The following is a 16,039-nucleotide window of genomic DNA, read 5'->3' on the forward strand; positions in this document are numbered from 1 at the left end:
GGAATCAGAAGAAGCCGAAAATTGAGACAGAAGGGAAAATAGTGGAACAGGTTAATAGCTTTAAATATCTGGGGGGGTGAAGGAGAAGGAAATTCTAAATGAGGGCAGCAAGGCTAGAAGCAGAGGTGGATAAGCAATTCACAAATAAACAATGGGGGTGGTATACATATGGCTCCCAAATATGCAACAAAGTTTAAAAGATTTAGAATCTTTGCTTGGAATTGTTTGCATAGGTATTTTTATACCCAAAGAAGACTCCAAAGAATTTTTACTCAGGTAGTGTTAGAAGTGTGATGGGGAAGAAAGTGGTAACTGGTAACATATTTTTTGGAAGTGTAATGAGTTGGCAGACTTTAAAAATTCCCCTACAAACTACACTATCATAAATGCTGGGTGAGCAAACAGGTGTAACTAAGGATATTATTTTTTGAGCTGCATAGTAGCTAGACATAGTTAGGCCTTGCTACTTTAATTTTGGTGGCTGCCAAAAAAGCAATTACTAGAAAATGGAAATCAAACTCTAAACCAACTGTATTAGAATAAGTGAATATAGTAACAGAGATAAAACAACTGGAAGTGGGATCTTTACAAAAGGATATAAGCAAATTACATAGAAAAACTTGGAATTGCGGGATCAATACATGCAGAAAAATGTTTTGCAGGAGGAATGAGGTTTAAGGGAAGGCAAGAATTGAATGAGCTTTGTAATATTTAAAACAAAGAAGGTATTCCACTGTGGAATAAGGAACTGTGAAAACAACAGAAATATTCCAACAAAATCCAATAAAATCCACAGAACCACCATGGCTGCCGTGGTGGTTATGTGGATTTTATTGGATTTTGTTGGAGCCTTGTAATGTTTGACTGACAATGGCTGGAAAGATTAAAGTGAAACATAATGTATGCAAACAAAAATATGTCAATATGGTTTGTTTTCATTTATATAAATGAATGATTGTGTCATTTATATAAATGAATGGTTGACTATGTCATAAGTGATAATTTAATAAAGATGTTTCTTTTCAAAAAACAGGCTAGAATCAGAGGGGCTACAGCCAACTGGCACAGGGGGGGCAGGAGTACTATATGATGGAAGAATGCCAAAGCTGAAAAGTAAGGTGTACAACACAGTGATATGACCAGAAACCTGGGCAGTAAAGGCAGAGCAAGAGGAAACTAGAGGTGATGGAGCTGAAGAGCTTGAGATAGGTGGCAGGATGCACACTGTGGGACAGATGAAGAAATGTGGACATCAAAGCAGAAGCCAAAGTAGCTCCAATTGCAGTGAAGATCAGAGATTATAATGGTTTGGGCATATGTGCAGAAAAGCAGAACACAATCTATTGAAGAAGACTTAGGACATAGGCAAGAGGAAATGAGGTTATCCAGAAAAGAGGTGGCTGTATTACGTGAGAGAAGACCGGCAACAATCAGACAAGATTGCTGAAGAAGGTAGGAGTGGCACTGAATCGAGAGAGAGGGCAACAGCTGACATGATACCCCGACCCCATGTAGAAAATGGTAAACAGTGGATTGAGGATGATAATGATGAAGATGACGGGGTATGGAATGATGTGAAGAGCCCATCATTTAGACAGCCAGTAGTGGGGATATGAAGGATTTTCTCATTAACCTTACAATTTCTGTGAATGCCCTGCCTACAGCACCAGAAGGTGGATATGTAATAGGTTGTTTATAATGGTCATCCCTCATTTCCACTAGAGGCATTGTCGACCAACAGCCCCACCCCATCCTTAAGCCAAGGAAGCAATTTACCTAGTCTTTACTGGAGAAGTCACATTTTCCTATGTCCTGAGTGCCTAATACCCACCCAACCCCCCAGGACAGGTGATGACCCTTCAATCCTCTCCCTCTTTGCCTTTCTCCTCCAGTGCAAGGGCCATTAACTGAACTCTGGTCACTGGGAGGGGGGGTTCCTTAATGTATTCATCCCTTAGTGCCACAGAGCCAGACCCAAATCAATATATTTAATTCAGATACCAGCTTCATTTAATGTCTCAAACAATTACTAAGAAATTCATGTTTTTTACCTGTATGGGCATTTCCAGATGCTATCAATGTACTTTCATTTGCGACCACAATGAATCTAGAAAGACAGGGACACAGTTTAAAGATATAAATATTTTCTTAGAGGACTGAGAAAGCACCCTTTCACAGAAATCATGAACCACCAGCCTTGCAGAGTTAGTTGTCACGTAACAATATTAGGGGAAATTTGAAAACAAATGAAAATGATGGAAAATGATGCTAAGAGGGTAGAGGAGGGGGAAGAAGATGAGCAGTGCTTAATACGGAGGTGTGGTTATTCATTAGGTAATAGGCAGAGCATGTAGGGCATCTATTTATTATCTGAAAAAAAAATCTAGTTTCTGTTATGATTGTTAAGTAGGTCACACTAAAGACAAAACTGTCAAGTATGTGGAAAGATGACTTCAGTTTTCCTGACAACAACACACCAGTACCACCACCCTTAATATAAGTCAGAAATGCAGTCTTCCCAGACAATGCAAATTCAAATGTTTGTATTTTATGGCGTGTCTGTTTCGTGACTTCTTTGAGTAACAGCTATTGCAAGAATCACCTTGAATGTCTTTCCAAATGGATCGATATTAAACTGCATGGTACAAATACAAGAATGAAGAGCACAGATGCAATGTACAGACAGATGGAATTATTCTGGAGCTGGATCAAGTTGGTAACAATGTTACAGCATGCTGCTTATATTATACAAGCTACTGACCCCTTTTGTATATACAAGTAGTAGTGTAATCAAACATTCTGAAACGCACATGACAGAAGTTAAAACATACACAAGTATGAATCAGGCACACAGAGTCACAGATTAAAGCAGAAACAAAGGAAATGAAAGAAGCCTCTCAGATCCACTGGTAAAGATGGAAAAAAGCCCTGACTTTGGCCTAGATGATCCAGGTTAGACTGATGGACTTGTTCTTTGCAGGAGCAGGATAGGAGGATGTGAGGCAATTGTCGACACGCTCACCCCTGGAGGTGGGCGACGCTTATGCTTATGATTATCTTCCTAGGCTGAACAACCATACCTACACCATGGGTTCACTCCACATACTGGATATGCACATTTGTGGTAGCACCTATGTACATTCTCATGGTACACAGCAAAAGAAGTTGCAATTGCAGCCTGTGTGGAGTTGTTAAGTAGGAGCCCTCCATGTCAGAATAATAGGCTGCTTACTCTTCCAGGTCTCATCTCAGTGCAGAATGAACAGGCTTACAGTTGCCTAACAGGACTGTGGAACAAATGAGCCATAGGGCTCTCACCAGGGTAAAGGAATGAGTGTGCCAGCTCTCGCTTCAAGGCATAGGAGGAATGGGCAAACTAAATCATGAAGAGGGCCGTAAGGACACTCAGGATGTTTGGGCACCAAAACAAAAAGTGAAAGAAGCCTTTCCTCTGCCTTTCTATTATTTATTTATTGACATTTGTTAACTGGGTTAGTCCAGCTGGGTTAGAAACCCATTTTCAGTGGAGACCTGAGGAGAAAAGCTCCAGTTATATTTAATATACATGTTAACAGATAATACATGATAAATTTAGTTACATTCAGTGTACGTTTTACAGAGAAAAACAATTTACAGTTGGATACATTCATTTAGCATTTTGCAGAAAAAAGATTCCCATTTAGTCTACAGCAGGTTGTGTAGTACCTTGTATATGTAAAAATATTTAGAGATGAATAATACCATGTGATTAGAAAGAGTATTTGTTTTATACTTGAGAGCTTTGGTAGACTGTTTTTAGCAGTCTAGGTAGAATGGGTGGGAGTTAAGAACTTTGAAAGTGGGGGTTAGGAGCGGTTATGGCAGGGGCAAGTTTTGGAGTTGAGCAGATGCTGTTTAAATTAAATTTAAACTATGGTCCATCCATTATAAACATATGTTATACTGATATTAATACAGATATTTACACTGCCAGGATTGCCAATAAGACACACTAACTGCTCAACATTCACTTGCAAGAACACTTACTCTTTTACAACATCTAAAACTATTAGTTATTTTATTAATGTCAGATCACCACAAACTGCTATATGAAAACCATTTATGACAGGAAGGGTAGAACATGAAGTGCATCTGGAAATGGCTGGTGGACAGGGGTAAGTGCTTATGGAATATGATGGTGGTACTGGAATATGGGACAACAAAGTCCAGACCAGGCTTACTGTACTACAGGTGAGTAACATTCAGGAGCAAGAAATACAAGACCCCTTAAGCCTTAGAAACATGCTTGTCCTGTCGGCCTACATGACACTCACTGACACTGTGATACTTGTGAATAAGACTAGAGTTACCACCTGTCCCTGTTTATGCAGGACAGCCCCTATTTAGGCCAACGTGTCCTGCAAAAAAAAAAAAAAAAAGACATAAATAACGACAAATGCCTCAAGATTTTATGATAAAAATATTTCATAAATTTCCTTTAATACTTGGCATTAAACAATTATTTTTTATCCAAAAAAACTAAATATTATATGAAACAGCATAAACAAGTCAAATTGTACAAGAATAGCAATGTATTTTGGAAAAAAAAGTGGCGTCCAGCTCCTTCCTCTGGTTATTGCTATGGTTAGTCCTGCAAAATCTCACATTTCAGTAAACATGTCCCACTCTGAGCATTTGAAAAGGTGGCAACCTTAAATAAGACTATGAACTACAGCATCGGTTGCACCAGTATAGTCCCTCACAGAAGCGTGGTTGAATCCAGGTGTCACACCATCCTCAAACTCGTTGTTAAACTGCATATATTAACAGACCAAATCTCAAGATGGAAGTGAAGTCCTGTTTTTAATGCCTGAAATCTAAGTATCAGTCATTGTAAGTTTGGTCCCACATGAATTACTATTTCAGGATGTCTGCATTCTTAAATGTGTGACCTGTGAGGGTGGGTAAGTTAAACCCAAATTATTTTTACTGCAATATGGAAGAACAATCAACAACACTCTACCTACCTGCAGTGACAGTGCAATCATAAACACAATGGCCCATACTGCCATGAGGCTGTATCCTCCCAGAATAAGAATTCTGCGACCCACACGTTCAATAAACAGGTTCTGGAAAATAAAGAAACAAAGACAACCATTTAGTACAATTCATAGCTTTGGCATCTCCTTCAAACTTCAGAAAAAAATGTAACAGTGATAGCGCCAACAGGAAATGAGCTTCATACTTACGCAGGTCGTTGCAGTGATTAATTCACAGCATCCTGTCCCAATGATTACATACTGGATTTTATCATAAGGAATTCCTGCTTCCTGAAACACATAGGAGGCATAGAAGTACATCTGAAAAAGAAACAGATAAAATTGGTATAATTGGGCTTGTTTTTCATTTCTATGCGGTGTGATGATCAGTATATAGTATATCAGCCTCTTGTGTTTCTATCGGGGGTCAGGTTACTTTCTAACATCCAAGTGCAGAAACATATGATGCAGTTTGTGATAATACTACTAGGATGGGTCTATGTCAAAAGCTCAAATTCTCAGAAACTGGAAATTCATACTGTTAAGATGATATGATCAAGTTTCTGAAAATTCAAACTTCAAAAAACAATAAAAATCTATATTTTTTTATGTTTCTGCAGGGGGCAAGTTGCCCTGCACCCCCCACACCCCTGCACATTAAATATACCAGCTTCCAGATCACACTACAGTGGGGAATAGGGTAAATTCCCTGATCCCCATTGTTCCATGATCTTTATTCAAAACCTTTGAATTTTCGAAACTCGATCATATCGTCTCGACAACATGAACTTTGAGTTTCTGAAAACTCAAGCTTCTGAATGGGACCCATTAAGACAGATAGCACCACAGTAAAGGTCAAAGCATCTCTCCTTAACTGACAGTGGTCAGCCACCTCTGATATCAATTCCTCCATTACATCATCAATTTAACACCCACAGACCATCGGGCAGAGTGGTCAACAAAGGGTCAACAGGCTAGTGTTTTTTGTAGTGAGCTGGTGCATGTGTTTTTTTCAGGTCTATGTTAAATATTTGAACATCCAATGTTGAACATTACATGATTGAGACCAAATGTTCAACATTTGGATGTTCGAATATCAAATAAAAAAAAAAGAAAAACACACCTTAACAGTGTGAGCAAGGGGACAAGCCCCCCTGCAACCCCCACACTCCCTCTACTTAAATATACCAACTCCAAGACCGCACTTCAGTGCAGAAAAGGGAAATTCTCCCTATCTGCACCATACAGTGCCGTTGATAGTCAATCTTCGAAATCTTGAAATTTCGAACGTTTGGTCTCGACCATTTAATGTTCGAAATTTTAAGCGTTCAAAGAATTGACATAGACCCTTTTTTTCAACCTGCATATAGTGATATGTTGGCTCTTTATGTACACAATTGCATATGGAAGATGGGGAATGGTTAGGTAAACATCCATCCTCCATTGTTTTACACATCCTCATGTCTCCTTGTCCAGCTTTCTGAGTTCCTGATATCCCAGTCTCCACCAGGAAGGTTTTGCCTCATCACTCAACTCCTAATCCCTGCATTGCCTCCCATAACCTCCAGGCTGCAAGGTGAACACAGGTTATCTCAGTGACACTACGGACTTTATCCCTTTTTTATTTTCTCCAAATCTTTTGGGTTTCTAATACCATGATGGGAATGTACCTCATTCCTAAATCAAAGTACGATTAAAGTTCATGAGATTAGTATTCATAGGATTATGGGATCATAGGAAGTTACTAGGCAAATGGCCCTAGGGCCCTTACAAGCCTAGCCAAGTTTTACCCTTACTTCCGCAATCAGCACCTATTGCCCCTGTCCAAGAGGGACACAGGTGGAACCCCCGGGGCGAATTTGATGTTACCCATCGAATCATCCAGATTACGTTTGAAGACGGCCATTGAGGTGCTATGTTTGACATGAAGTGGGAGTCAGTTCCAAAGGTGTGGTAACCTCAGAGAAATCTGTCCTTCCAGCAGGTTCTATTAATGTCACATACCAGGTTAAGGTCTTTAGAGCGAGTAACCTGCGTACAATTTGACTTGTGGATATGCAGCATTTCTAATAAAGCAGGGACAGAGACCACCTTGCATGTAAGGCAGAGATAGCCTCTGAGCAGTCTGTAAAGAAAAAAAAAACAGGAATAAAGTGACAGTGATTTCAGATGATCCACATAGGACAGATGCTGAAGAAACTGAATTTTCCTTGTGAGGAACCTTTGTGGTCTATCCAGTTGCTGCAGGTGCTTGGAAAGGTACATACCAGAAGGGGCATTGTACTCAACTATTGGCCTGATAAGGGAAAAGTACAGGGAGGTTATAACAGCATGGGGGGAGGAAATCTAGTGTGTGCCAACACCCCTGTCCCAAATACCCACAAGGAAAGCAGGTAGGAAACAGGATTACAGCAGTGACTACACTGACATCTGCAATTATGCTGAGTTGACAAAACTGTATTCTCTGTGCAAGTCACTGATACAGACAACTTTAGGAATGAATCCCAGTGTTTTTTTCTTCAAGTCTTTTCGGTGTCTAGCTAGTATTCCTATGGAGAAAAGCAACATATCTGCTCACTGAATGACAAGGGTGGCCTAATGGTTAAGTTGTTTGCCTCACAAACACAAGGTGTAGGGTTTGAGTCTCACAAGGGCAGTTAGCTTAGTATGAACCTATGAACTAAACCTATGAACTGATGATGCAAATCTTGCCCTAGCTCTAAGCATTTTGGTCAGCTGATAATCACCCATCTAAACTAGACAGGAGGTGTAACAGAGCAGTTAAAACCTGCTTTAAGATCTACTGATACTGTAATGCAGTGAGCGAGTAAACCCTTTGTGGGATTTGTTTACAATCCTCAATGTAATTGTTTTTTGAAAACACCTCAGAAACACTATTTACAGAATAAGTTCTCAGAGTATTTACCTGAAAATCAACTGAAGCAGGCAGACACCAGTCTATAGACAAATACATATGACTGCAGCAAGACAGATCAAGGCTTCTCCATGCCTACTAACAGAAGTTCTCTAACAGGCAAACATGTTAATGCAAGGCAGGAAGGGACAGCTTGAAGGCAGCCTACTAATCTGTTTGGTACCCCAAAGCAGACACCTGGAAGGAATAGGTCATACCCTCCCCAGAGATCTGGGCTGAAGGAACTAGACAGCAGAGACATTGCAGACTCTGGTAGGCTGTATCTACTCACATACACCTGAACAACCTGGCAGATGCATGAACTGATATTGAACTGGAATGACAGACTGCTGCTGGACAAGATAAGAATCATACCAAAGGGAACATCCAGTCTCTCTCTGACAAGAAATGGCTGGCAAACTGTACTACGACAATTTAGGTCACCGATCTGTCCACTGATCCTCCTCTTAGCAAATGGCAGGAAAGAATGTGAAAGATGGAGCTTTTTCTGGAGGAGAACACATGGAAACCTTGGCATGTAGTAGTCACCCAAGGGAGTTACATTTGGCTTTTGCAGGTTCTGTGAAAAGTTTCTGGAAGCAGTGCAGCATAAATACAGCTTTTGGGGCATCTTCTTGGGACTGTGCTTGGAGTAGACAGTCCTCTAAATATGGGTAAATATACATGACCTGCAATGGGCAATCAGTGGAGCCAGACATTTAGTGAAAACCCTTGGAACACAAGGCAAGATGGGTAAAAAAGTGTCACTCCCTACAAGGAATCACTACAGTGATGATGCAATGAAAAGGTGTGCTACCATGAAGTGACAGCCACACTAAGTATAAGGGAATCAAACTGCACTGCATAAGGATCATAAATACCATGAAATGGGATGTATCTCTTAGATCCATAATCACCTTGTAAGGTTTGGGAGACTAAAAATTTTGAAGAAAGTGACACAATCCAAGTGTCCACAAAATTTATAAACCTACTTGTGCACTTTAAAAATACAAGCATCAATGTAAAAGACAAGTGAGATGACAAAAGAAATAAGTGCTCATTGTTTCAATTTTTGATGTCAACCAGAAGTGCTCTTCACAGCACCTGCAATGTGCCCTGTAATGGCTCCTTCTGCACTTCGTATGGAATTACATGTATTGGTAACACATTTAAATATGACTGTAAATTCTTTTTTATAAGACCTGTTGCTCCTACCACTATTGGAACTATTTGGGTATCTTTCTTCCATGATGCACTTGTTTCTGCATGCAAATACTGATATTTTATGACTTTGTGTCTCTCTCTCTTTATGCAAGACACTGTAGTCACTGGGTGTGGCGATTTCAATGATCAATGCTACTTTTGTCTTCTTTTCTTGGACCACTATATCCAGTTTTCTAGCATCTATCTTTTGAACTGTTGGTAATGGATGATCCCATGTGATATAGACTTCATCATTTTCTATGATGCTTTGTGGCTCATGTTTCTAGTGTTTTTCAGCCACTTCAGTACCATGATGTTTGCACAACCCCTAGTGCAACAGTCTTGCCACATTGTTATGCCTTTCAATATACAGTCCTTCTGCCATTAGTATGTCACAACCTGCAACGAGGTATGCAGCTATTTCCAATTCTGTTTTACAAAACCTACATTTATCTGTTTCTCCCACATGTTTAATGGACTTTGTAAACCGATGTGTATGTAGCCCACTATCTTGTGCCGCCAATATTAACCTTTCATCTCTTGGTTTGAATTCACCTCTCCTTAACCATTCCTGTGTTCGTTCTCGATCAACATGAGGTTCTTCCAGAAGTTTTTTATACTTGCAACTATATTCATGCATTTTCCACATTTCTTGCCTTCTCATCTGGTCCTTCACCTTATATTCTTTCTTTTGTGTTTTGGCACATTCAGTTGCTGCCTGACTTTTTATCTACTTGTGGTTTGATTTCCTTTCCAGCTTGATGCCGATATGCTTCTGCTAGCCTAAGCAGGGATGTCATCTTAGACTTATTCTCCTCATATTTCAAAACTTTCACAACGTTTGGGTCTCGTGAGGTCAGCAGATATGTGTTGAGTCCCACGACTGCAGATCTGTACATGTAATCAATTTCAAGGAGGCCCATCCGTCCTTCAGAGCAGGAAATATATAACCTTGGTATGCACTGATTTTTATAAATCCTTTGGTGAACATGAAGCATCCTTCTTGTTTTCCTATCTAATCTATTCAACACTTTTTGAGCCACGAATGACATTGTTATATAATTTGAAAAAGTTTTGACAACTTGCAGTTGTGCTTTCAGTTCCTCATCTAATGAGCTATACAGTTTCATAAAATTAACAAAGAGAAGATGAGAAGTCTTTACACTTTGTTGTTTTCTTGGAGCCAAATTATAGCTATGGCCTAAGCTGTTAAGTAGACAGCTTAATGGGTTAAGTGCAAGGCAGAACAGCAGCAGTGACAGAGAGTCACCCTGGAATATCCTCCTTTGAATTTGTATCACTGGAATAATAATTTGTCCTTTATCATGGCTTAACTGCAAAGTGGTCTGCCACCACATCATAGTCACTTTAATGTAGTCGATCAGTATAGGGTGTATCTCATACATTTTTTAAGCACTCTTATCCATGAATGTGGGATACTATCAAATGCTTTTGTAGTCAGTCCATGCCATACTTAAATTCTTCTCCTCTATTACGGAGAGCTGATGCATGCCAAGTATCTTACAGCAAATTCACACAGGGAAGATCTGAAATTCTTGAATGATGTTCTATTTGGTACCAGTAAAGACTTCCACTAGTTTTCCCAGACAACAAAGAGATCTTAAAAAATATGGTTAAGAGAGCATCCAGTCAATCCTGAGAAATATTATATCACTGTGGAAAGAATAGATGGACATTTCTTTTGTGTTTTCTTTCTTTCTTTCTTTTTTTAAATTATCTACTCACTATGGTTTTTCAACACATTAACACAGAAATAATATATCAAGCTACACAGACAACATGCTTACATAGTGAAATATGCAGTGAAATACTTTAAAACAGTTCTGTGGGAGGTGAAACATGCCACATGCAGTTACTAGTCAGTATTCATAAACCAGGCATGCAGGTGAGGAGGGCTGGTACACAGCAGAAACCATGCACCACAGTCTTGTGCAATTAACAAAGGTCACAAAAAGTCCCATGAATAACTGCATACCCTACTAGATACCTGGAAAAGTTCAGGTATGTAGTAGGCATGCCAGTGAGTACCCTTACCATGTACTGCAATTCACAAACCTGTGAAATATGTAATAAACTTTGCAGGTGATGCAGAAATAAAAATAAGTTATGTCTTACCATAACGTTCCATCTGTATTGTTGATCCTCGTTCAGTCATTACGTGTGGGTATCAGTTCCGACCTCGGAACCGAGCAGGCCATCTTCCAAGCTTGCGTCAGCTACAAACTCTTGAGGTAAAAATCTCTTACCCAGAATTCCCCTCTCCCTGTTATCTCAGATTGAGTTTGCAAGTCAAAAGAACATGGAGGCTACCTCTGGTCAAATGACCTAAAAGAACCGGATGGTGAGATTTACTAGAAGCCACAGGAGGGGAAAGGAGGGAGGGTCATGATGACTGAACGAGGATCAACAATACAGATGGAACGTTATGGTAAGACATAACTTCTTTATCTGATATTGTTAATCCTCGTTCATTCCTTACATGTGGGACAGAGTCCCCAGCTACCTCTATTCCTGGGAGGCTCTCGTAGAAGGACATTCCTGGGCACCACAGAACCAAAAGATGCTCTACCCGTGGAGGCCAAATCCAATTTGCAATGATTGATGAAGGTATGAGGCGCAGCCCAAGTTTCAGCTGCACAGATGTCATGTAAAGAAGATATGGCATGGAAGGCAGCAGAAGTTGCCACTGGCCTTGTAGAATGAGCCTTTATGGTAGCAGGTAATGGAATTGGCTGTCCAAGTTGGGGTAAATCAGATTTTTCAGATGGGAGATCAACACCAGGTTTGGATAGAGAATCCACAGTTGATCTAGCAGGTGAGACCAAAGGAAGGGGAACCAAATCTGACGAGGCCAATATGGTGCTATGAGGATCACTTTGCGCTTCAACCGGTGGGCTTTCTTCAGAAACTGGGGAATGAGGGGGAGAGGTGGAAATGCATAAAGTAGACCCGAGGGCCAATCGTGGACTAGAGCGTTTGTGGGTGACTGTCCTGGAGGGGGAATCAGAGCGAAATATTTTTTATCAATATCTAATTTTGACCAAATTCAATCATATATTTATACTAACACTTTCTTATAAATCTCCCAAAAAATATTCTGTACATAATCTATACCATAATTTTTTAAACTCTTTCACATTTCAAAAAGACATATTCTGTTGTTTCTTCTTCACCACAATAAAAACAAATTATTTCACTTTTCTTTTTATAAGCCACATTTGCCTCTACTGGTAATTTCTTTATTCCCAATCTCCATAAAAAATCTTGACATTCAACATAATAACTTCATCATTTGCTTCTTTCTTTAACTGCTCTGGTATTTTCTTCTATAATATTTTCCCAGGAATGCTTCTCTTAATATTTGTACTATACCTTTCTGTTGTCTTCCACTTCACCAATCTTTGCCTTCTACATATTCACCTTTTGTTGCTAATTCTCTGTTTCTTCATTATGGCATTTTCTTTTACTCAATTTTTTATTATTCCTTATTGTTTACCATAATTCCTCTTACTTTACTCTTTTATTACTCCTTGTTTCCCATAATTCTCATATTTATATTTAAATATTCTTGTTCCTAAATTATCATTGTTTCCATTTAAACATTTCAAAACTGTATATAAATTTAATGATCAGATTAATCAATCCTAATCCTCCTCCTTATTTATTCATGTACCATACCTCTCAACCTGGAAACATCAAAAATCTGTACAAAGGCCCATGAAAAATAGGTACAAATCTGCATGCTCATTAACATAACATTTGCATGCATAATTATATAACCTCTCCCACTCTAATGGAACTGTGGGATACCAACTTTCAAATGAAGACTGAAGAACAGACAACCAAAATATGGCCACATAGTCCACCTGCAGCCATTCCAATGTCCCATTACTTGGCTATTTCACCCCACTTACCATAAACACTGCAATTTGCATACTGCTTTACTTCTAAAATGATTATTTGAACTTAATTTTACATTTTATAGCACAAACTCTAATAGACATCTGCTAAACAAAGCAATACAGTCTCATAATGAAAATAGACTTAGCATTAAAACTTCTCTGCCCTTGAAACTCACATTCACTGAAACAGCATTGAAACCCACATTCAAAGAAAATGCATCTGGCCAGTTGTGGATAAAAATTACCTTTGGGTTGTTTTCAAATCATAGGCCCCTTGCACACAAAACATACATGTGTTCTTTGATACACCCTCCTGACTGTATTAAATTATATTCCTTGTATAATACAGCATACTTGTTAGAGCGTGTTTTAAATTTATTGTTTTGAACATTTTTACAGTAAACAATGAAACAAAATGCATGAACCACTAATGACAAAACTGCCCAATTCAGAACATTTCCATCATAAAACTCTACTCATACTTCTACAGTCCACCAGTATCAGTAAATATGCACAATCTCTGCAGAAGTAAAAGTCATCTAAATAATTCCACATTAAACAGATGTGTAACTAATGAAGAGGTTGCTGCTAGCAAACAACTTTATATTTCATTGTTTCATCTACAAGTAAAGTGCCTGTTGCCCTTGAAGAATAAATTGCCAATGTTACATTAAAAAAAATAACAGGCTAGTAATATATCAATAGGGAATGGATGGCTAACTAATAACAGGTTCATAGTTACTAAGTATCTCTGCCAAAGGAGGACATTCTCAGGACTGCAGCATATACCCCCTTTAAAAGTAAAACACAGTACAGTGTCAGCAATCCATCTACATACTGTGGGAGTAGAACCCACAGTCTTCTACAGTAAAAGCAAGTAAACTACCTACTGTGCTACTAACAATGCAATTAGACTTTGCATAAGCAGCACTAAACTTCTCTTTCACTGAAGAAACGCGCAGCATAAGAAATCAAGAAAAAGACAAAATTCGTTGGGGGGGGGGGGGACAAAACTGGGAACACATTTAAACATTGCTTGTATAATCTAAGAAAGTTGCTAGAATAAAATGTTGTGTTACCATGTGTTTCCTGAAAGATAAGAAGACTGTAACTTAAATGGCTATCATTATTTAGTGAATTCAGTTCTTACTGATTTGCCAGAAAACCATAAAATTTATTTAACATTTGTTTACTGGGAAAGTCTGACTTGGAACAAAGCCAATTTACAGCAGAGGCCTGGGGAGAAACACTCCAGATGCATGTCTTTGTATCGTGAGAGGAAACTAGAGCACCCAGAGAAAAAACACAGAAACACAGGGAGGACATGCAGACTCTGCACACAAGGCACTTCAGCTGAGAACTGAACCAGAGAACCTCTTGTTGTGAGGCAACAACACTACCACTGCACCATCCAAATTTTAAGAGGGACAGACCAAAAGTATGAGCCAAACATTCCAGACATTCTGTGAAACACACACACACACACACACACACACACACACACACACACACACACACACACACACACACACACACACTCTAAATGCTGCAAACCGTAAATGCAATGAAGAACCAAGTGCCATTATAAACCCATCTGCTTTTTCCTATGCACACGCAAACTGTTTTGGCACAAATAAACTGTACAATATATAGGTGATTAGCAATTCTACTTTGTCACAATTCCCACTGCAAGAAAAAGAATCTTCTTAAGAAAATTCAGAACCATCTATTCTCCCACTTAATAAGTTATTATTCAGTCAATATTAACCAAACAAATATCTAGTCCAAAGCAGCTGGCATAAACATGGAAAAGTCCTCAAAATAAATAAATAAATAAATAAATAAATAAAATAAATGCCCCAAAAATCTACCTGTAATGTAACCAATCCTACATCTGCAGCATTACCTAAGACACAGTCTTCCAAGCATTTTCATTTTTCTGCAATCTGTATTTCTTGTCATCTTACACTCGGCTACACTGTTACTGTTTTTACATCACCAGTTAAACCCCAACTTGTCCACGATGTACCTGCATTTATTATGTCTAACATCTCACTTGTGTAGTTGGCATCCCACTCTTCTTGTAGAAAAAAATATTTTCATATTATAAGAAGGCTATAAATTACATAATGCATATTTTATTTATTTATTTTACATTTGTTTACCGGGCTAGTCCAACTGGATACATATCCATTTTCAGCAGAGGCCCGGGGAGAAAAGCTCCACAATAAGCATACAAGACATTGATTTACATACTGAAATACATTTTTGTAGAAGGAAATAAACAGAGAGACAAATTAGACATACAAATAAATTAACTGATTAGAGGAAATGCAAGTAACAGAAATATGAATTAATTAAGGACAATGTACAGGAGGAGATAGAAAATGTCGGATCTTGAGATATAAGAGAAGAGAGGGACCATTAGGGAATGACATGAAGGAAGGCAGGGAATAAAGATTTAGTCTGGTTTAGTACAAGGACATTGCCAATGAGCATTAAAGAATAATTTGAGATTAGTTTTGAATTGGCTGAGAGAGGTAGCTAGTCTTAGGTTATTTGGAAGGGAATTCCATAGTTTTCCAATGGAATTGGCAAAAAGAGCATCACCACCTGAATTGTTAGATTTCGTTGTTTGTACCAGGACACTATTTGAAGAATAAAGGCTATTTAGATTGGAATAGGGGGTCAAAAGTTTGTACAATGAGGGTTTTTTTTCTGGTTCCTTGATAATTTTAAATGCTTTACTAAGTTGGTTAAGCTTGAGAAGATTGGGGAGTTCTAACCAGCCTAGTTTTCTTAGATTGAGGCAGTGGTGAGTACGGTAAGGCTCTCCTGTTACAAATTTGGCGATATGGTTATAAGCTACAGAGAGTTTGTTGAGCTCAGTTTTTTTGAGGAAGGAAAGTACCGGAGATGAGTGCGTGCAATGGTTAGTTTGGTATTGGGAGTAAGAAAGTTCTTAATTCTATACATGGAAC

The 16,039-nt window shown here is 38.8% G+C and overlaps 1 protein-coding gene across 1 annotated transcript in view; it reads right to left on the reverse strand.

Annotated features, from left to right (window-relative positions):
* The window catches only part of SLC2A11 (solute carrier family 2 member 11), a 466,200-nt gene that overhangs the window by 113,864 nt on the left and 336,297 nt on the right, over positions 1–16,039 (reverse strand). The window contains exons 8-9 of the mRNA XM_044068682.1: positions 5,229–5,339; positions 5,007–5,108 (exon numbers count right to left, since the gene is read on the reverse strand). Of these exons, the coding sequence (XP_043924617.1) occupies positions 5,007–5,108; positions 5,229–5,339 (213 nt within the window). The remainder of the gene's footprint in view (positions 1–5,006; positions 5,109–5,228; positions 5,340–16,039) is intronic.

The sequence above is a fragment of the Protopterus annectens genome, chromosome 4.part0 (genome assembly GCF_019279795.1).
Source record: "Protopterus annectens isolate FY-2018-M chromosome 4.part0, PAN1.0, whole genome shotgun sequence".
In the NCBI taxonomy this organism is placed as follows: domain Eukaryota; kingdom Metazoa; phylum Chordata; order Ceratodontiformes; family Protopteridae; genus Protopterus; species Protopterus annectens.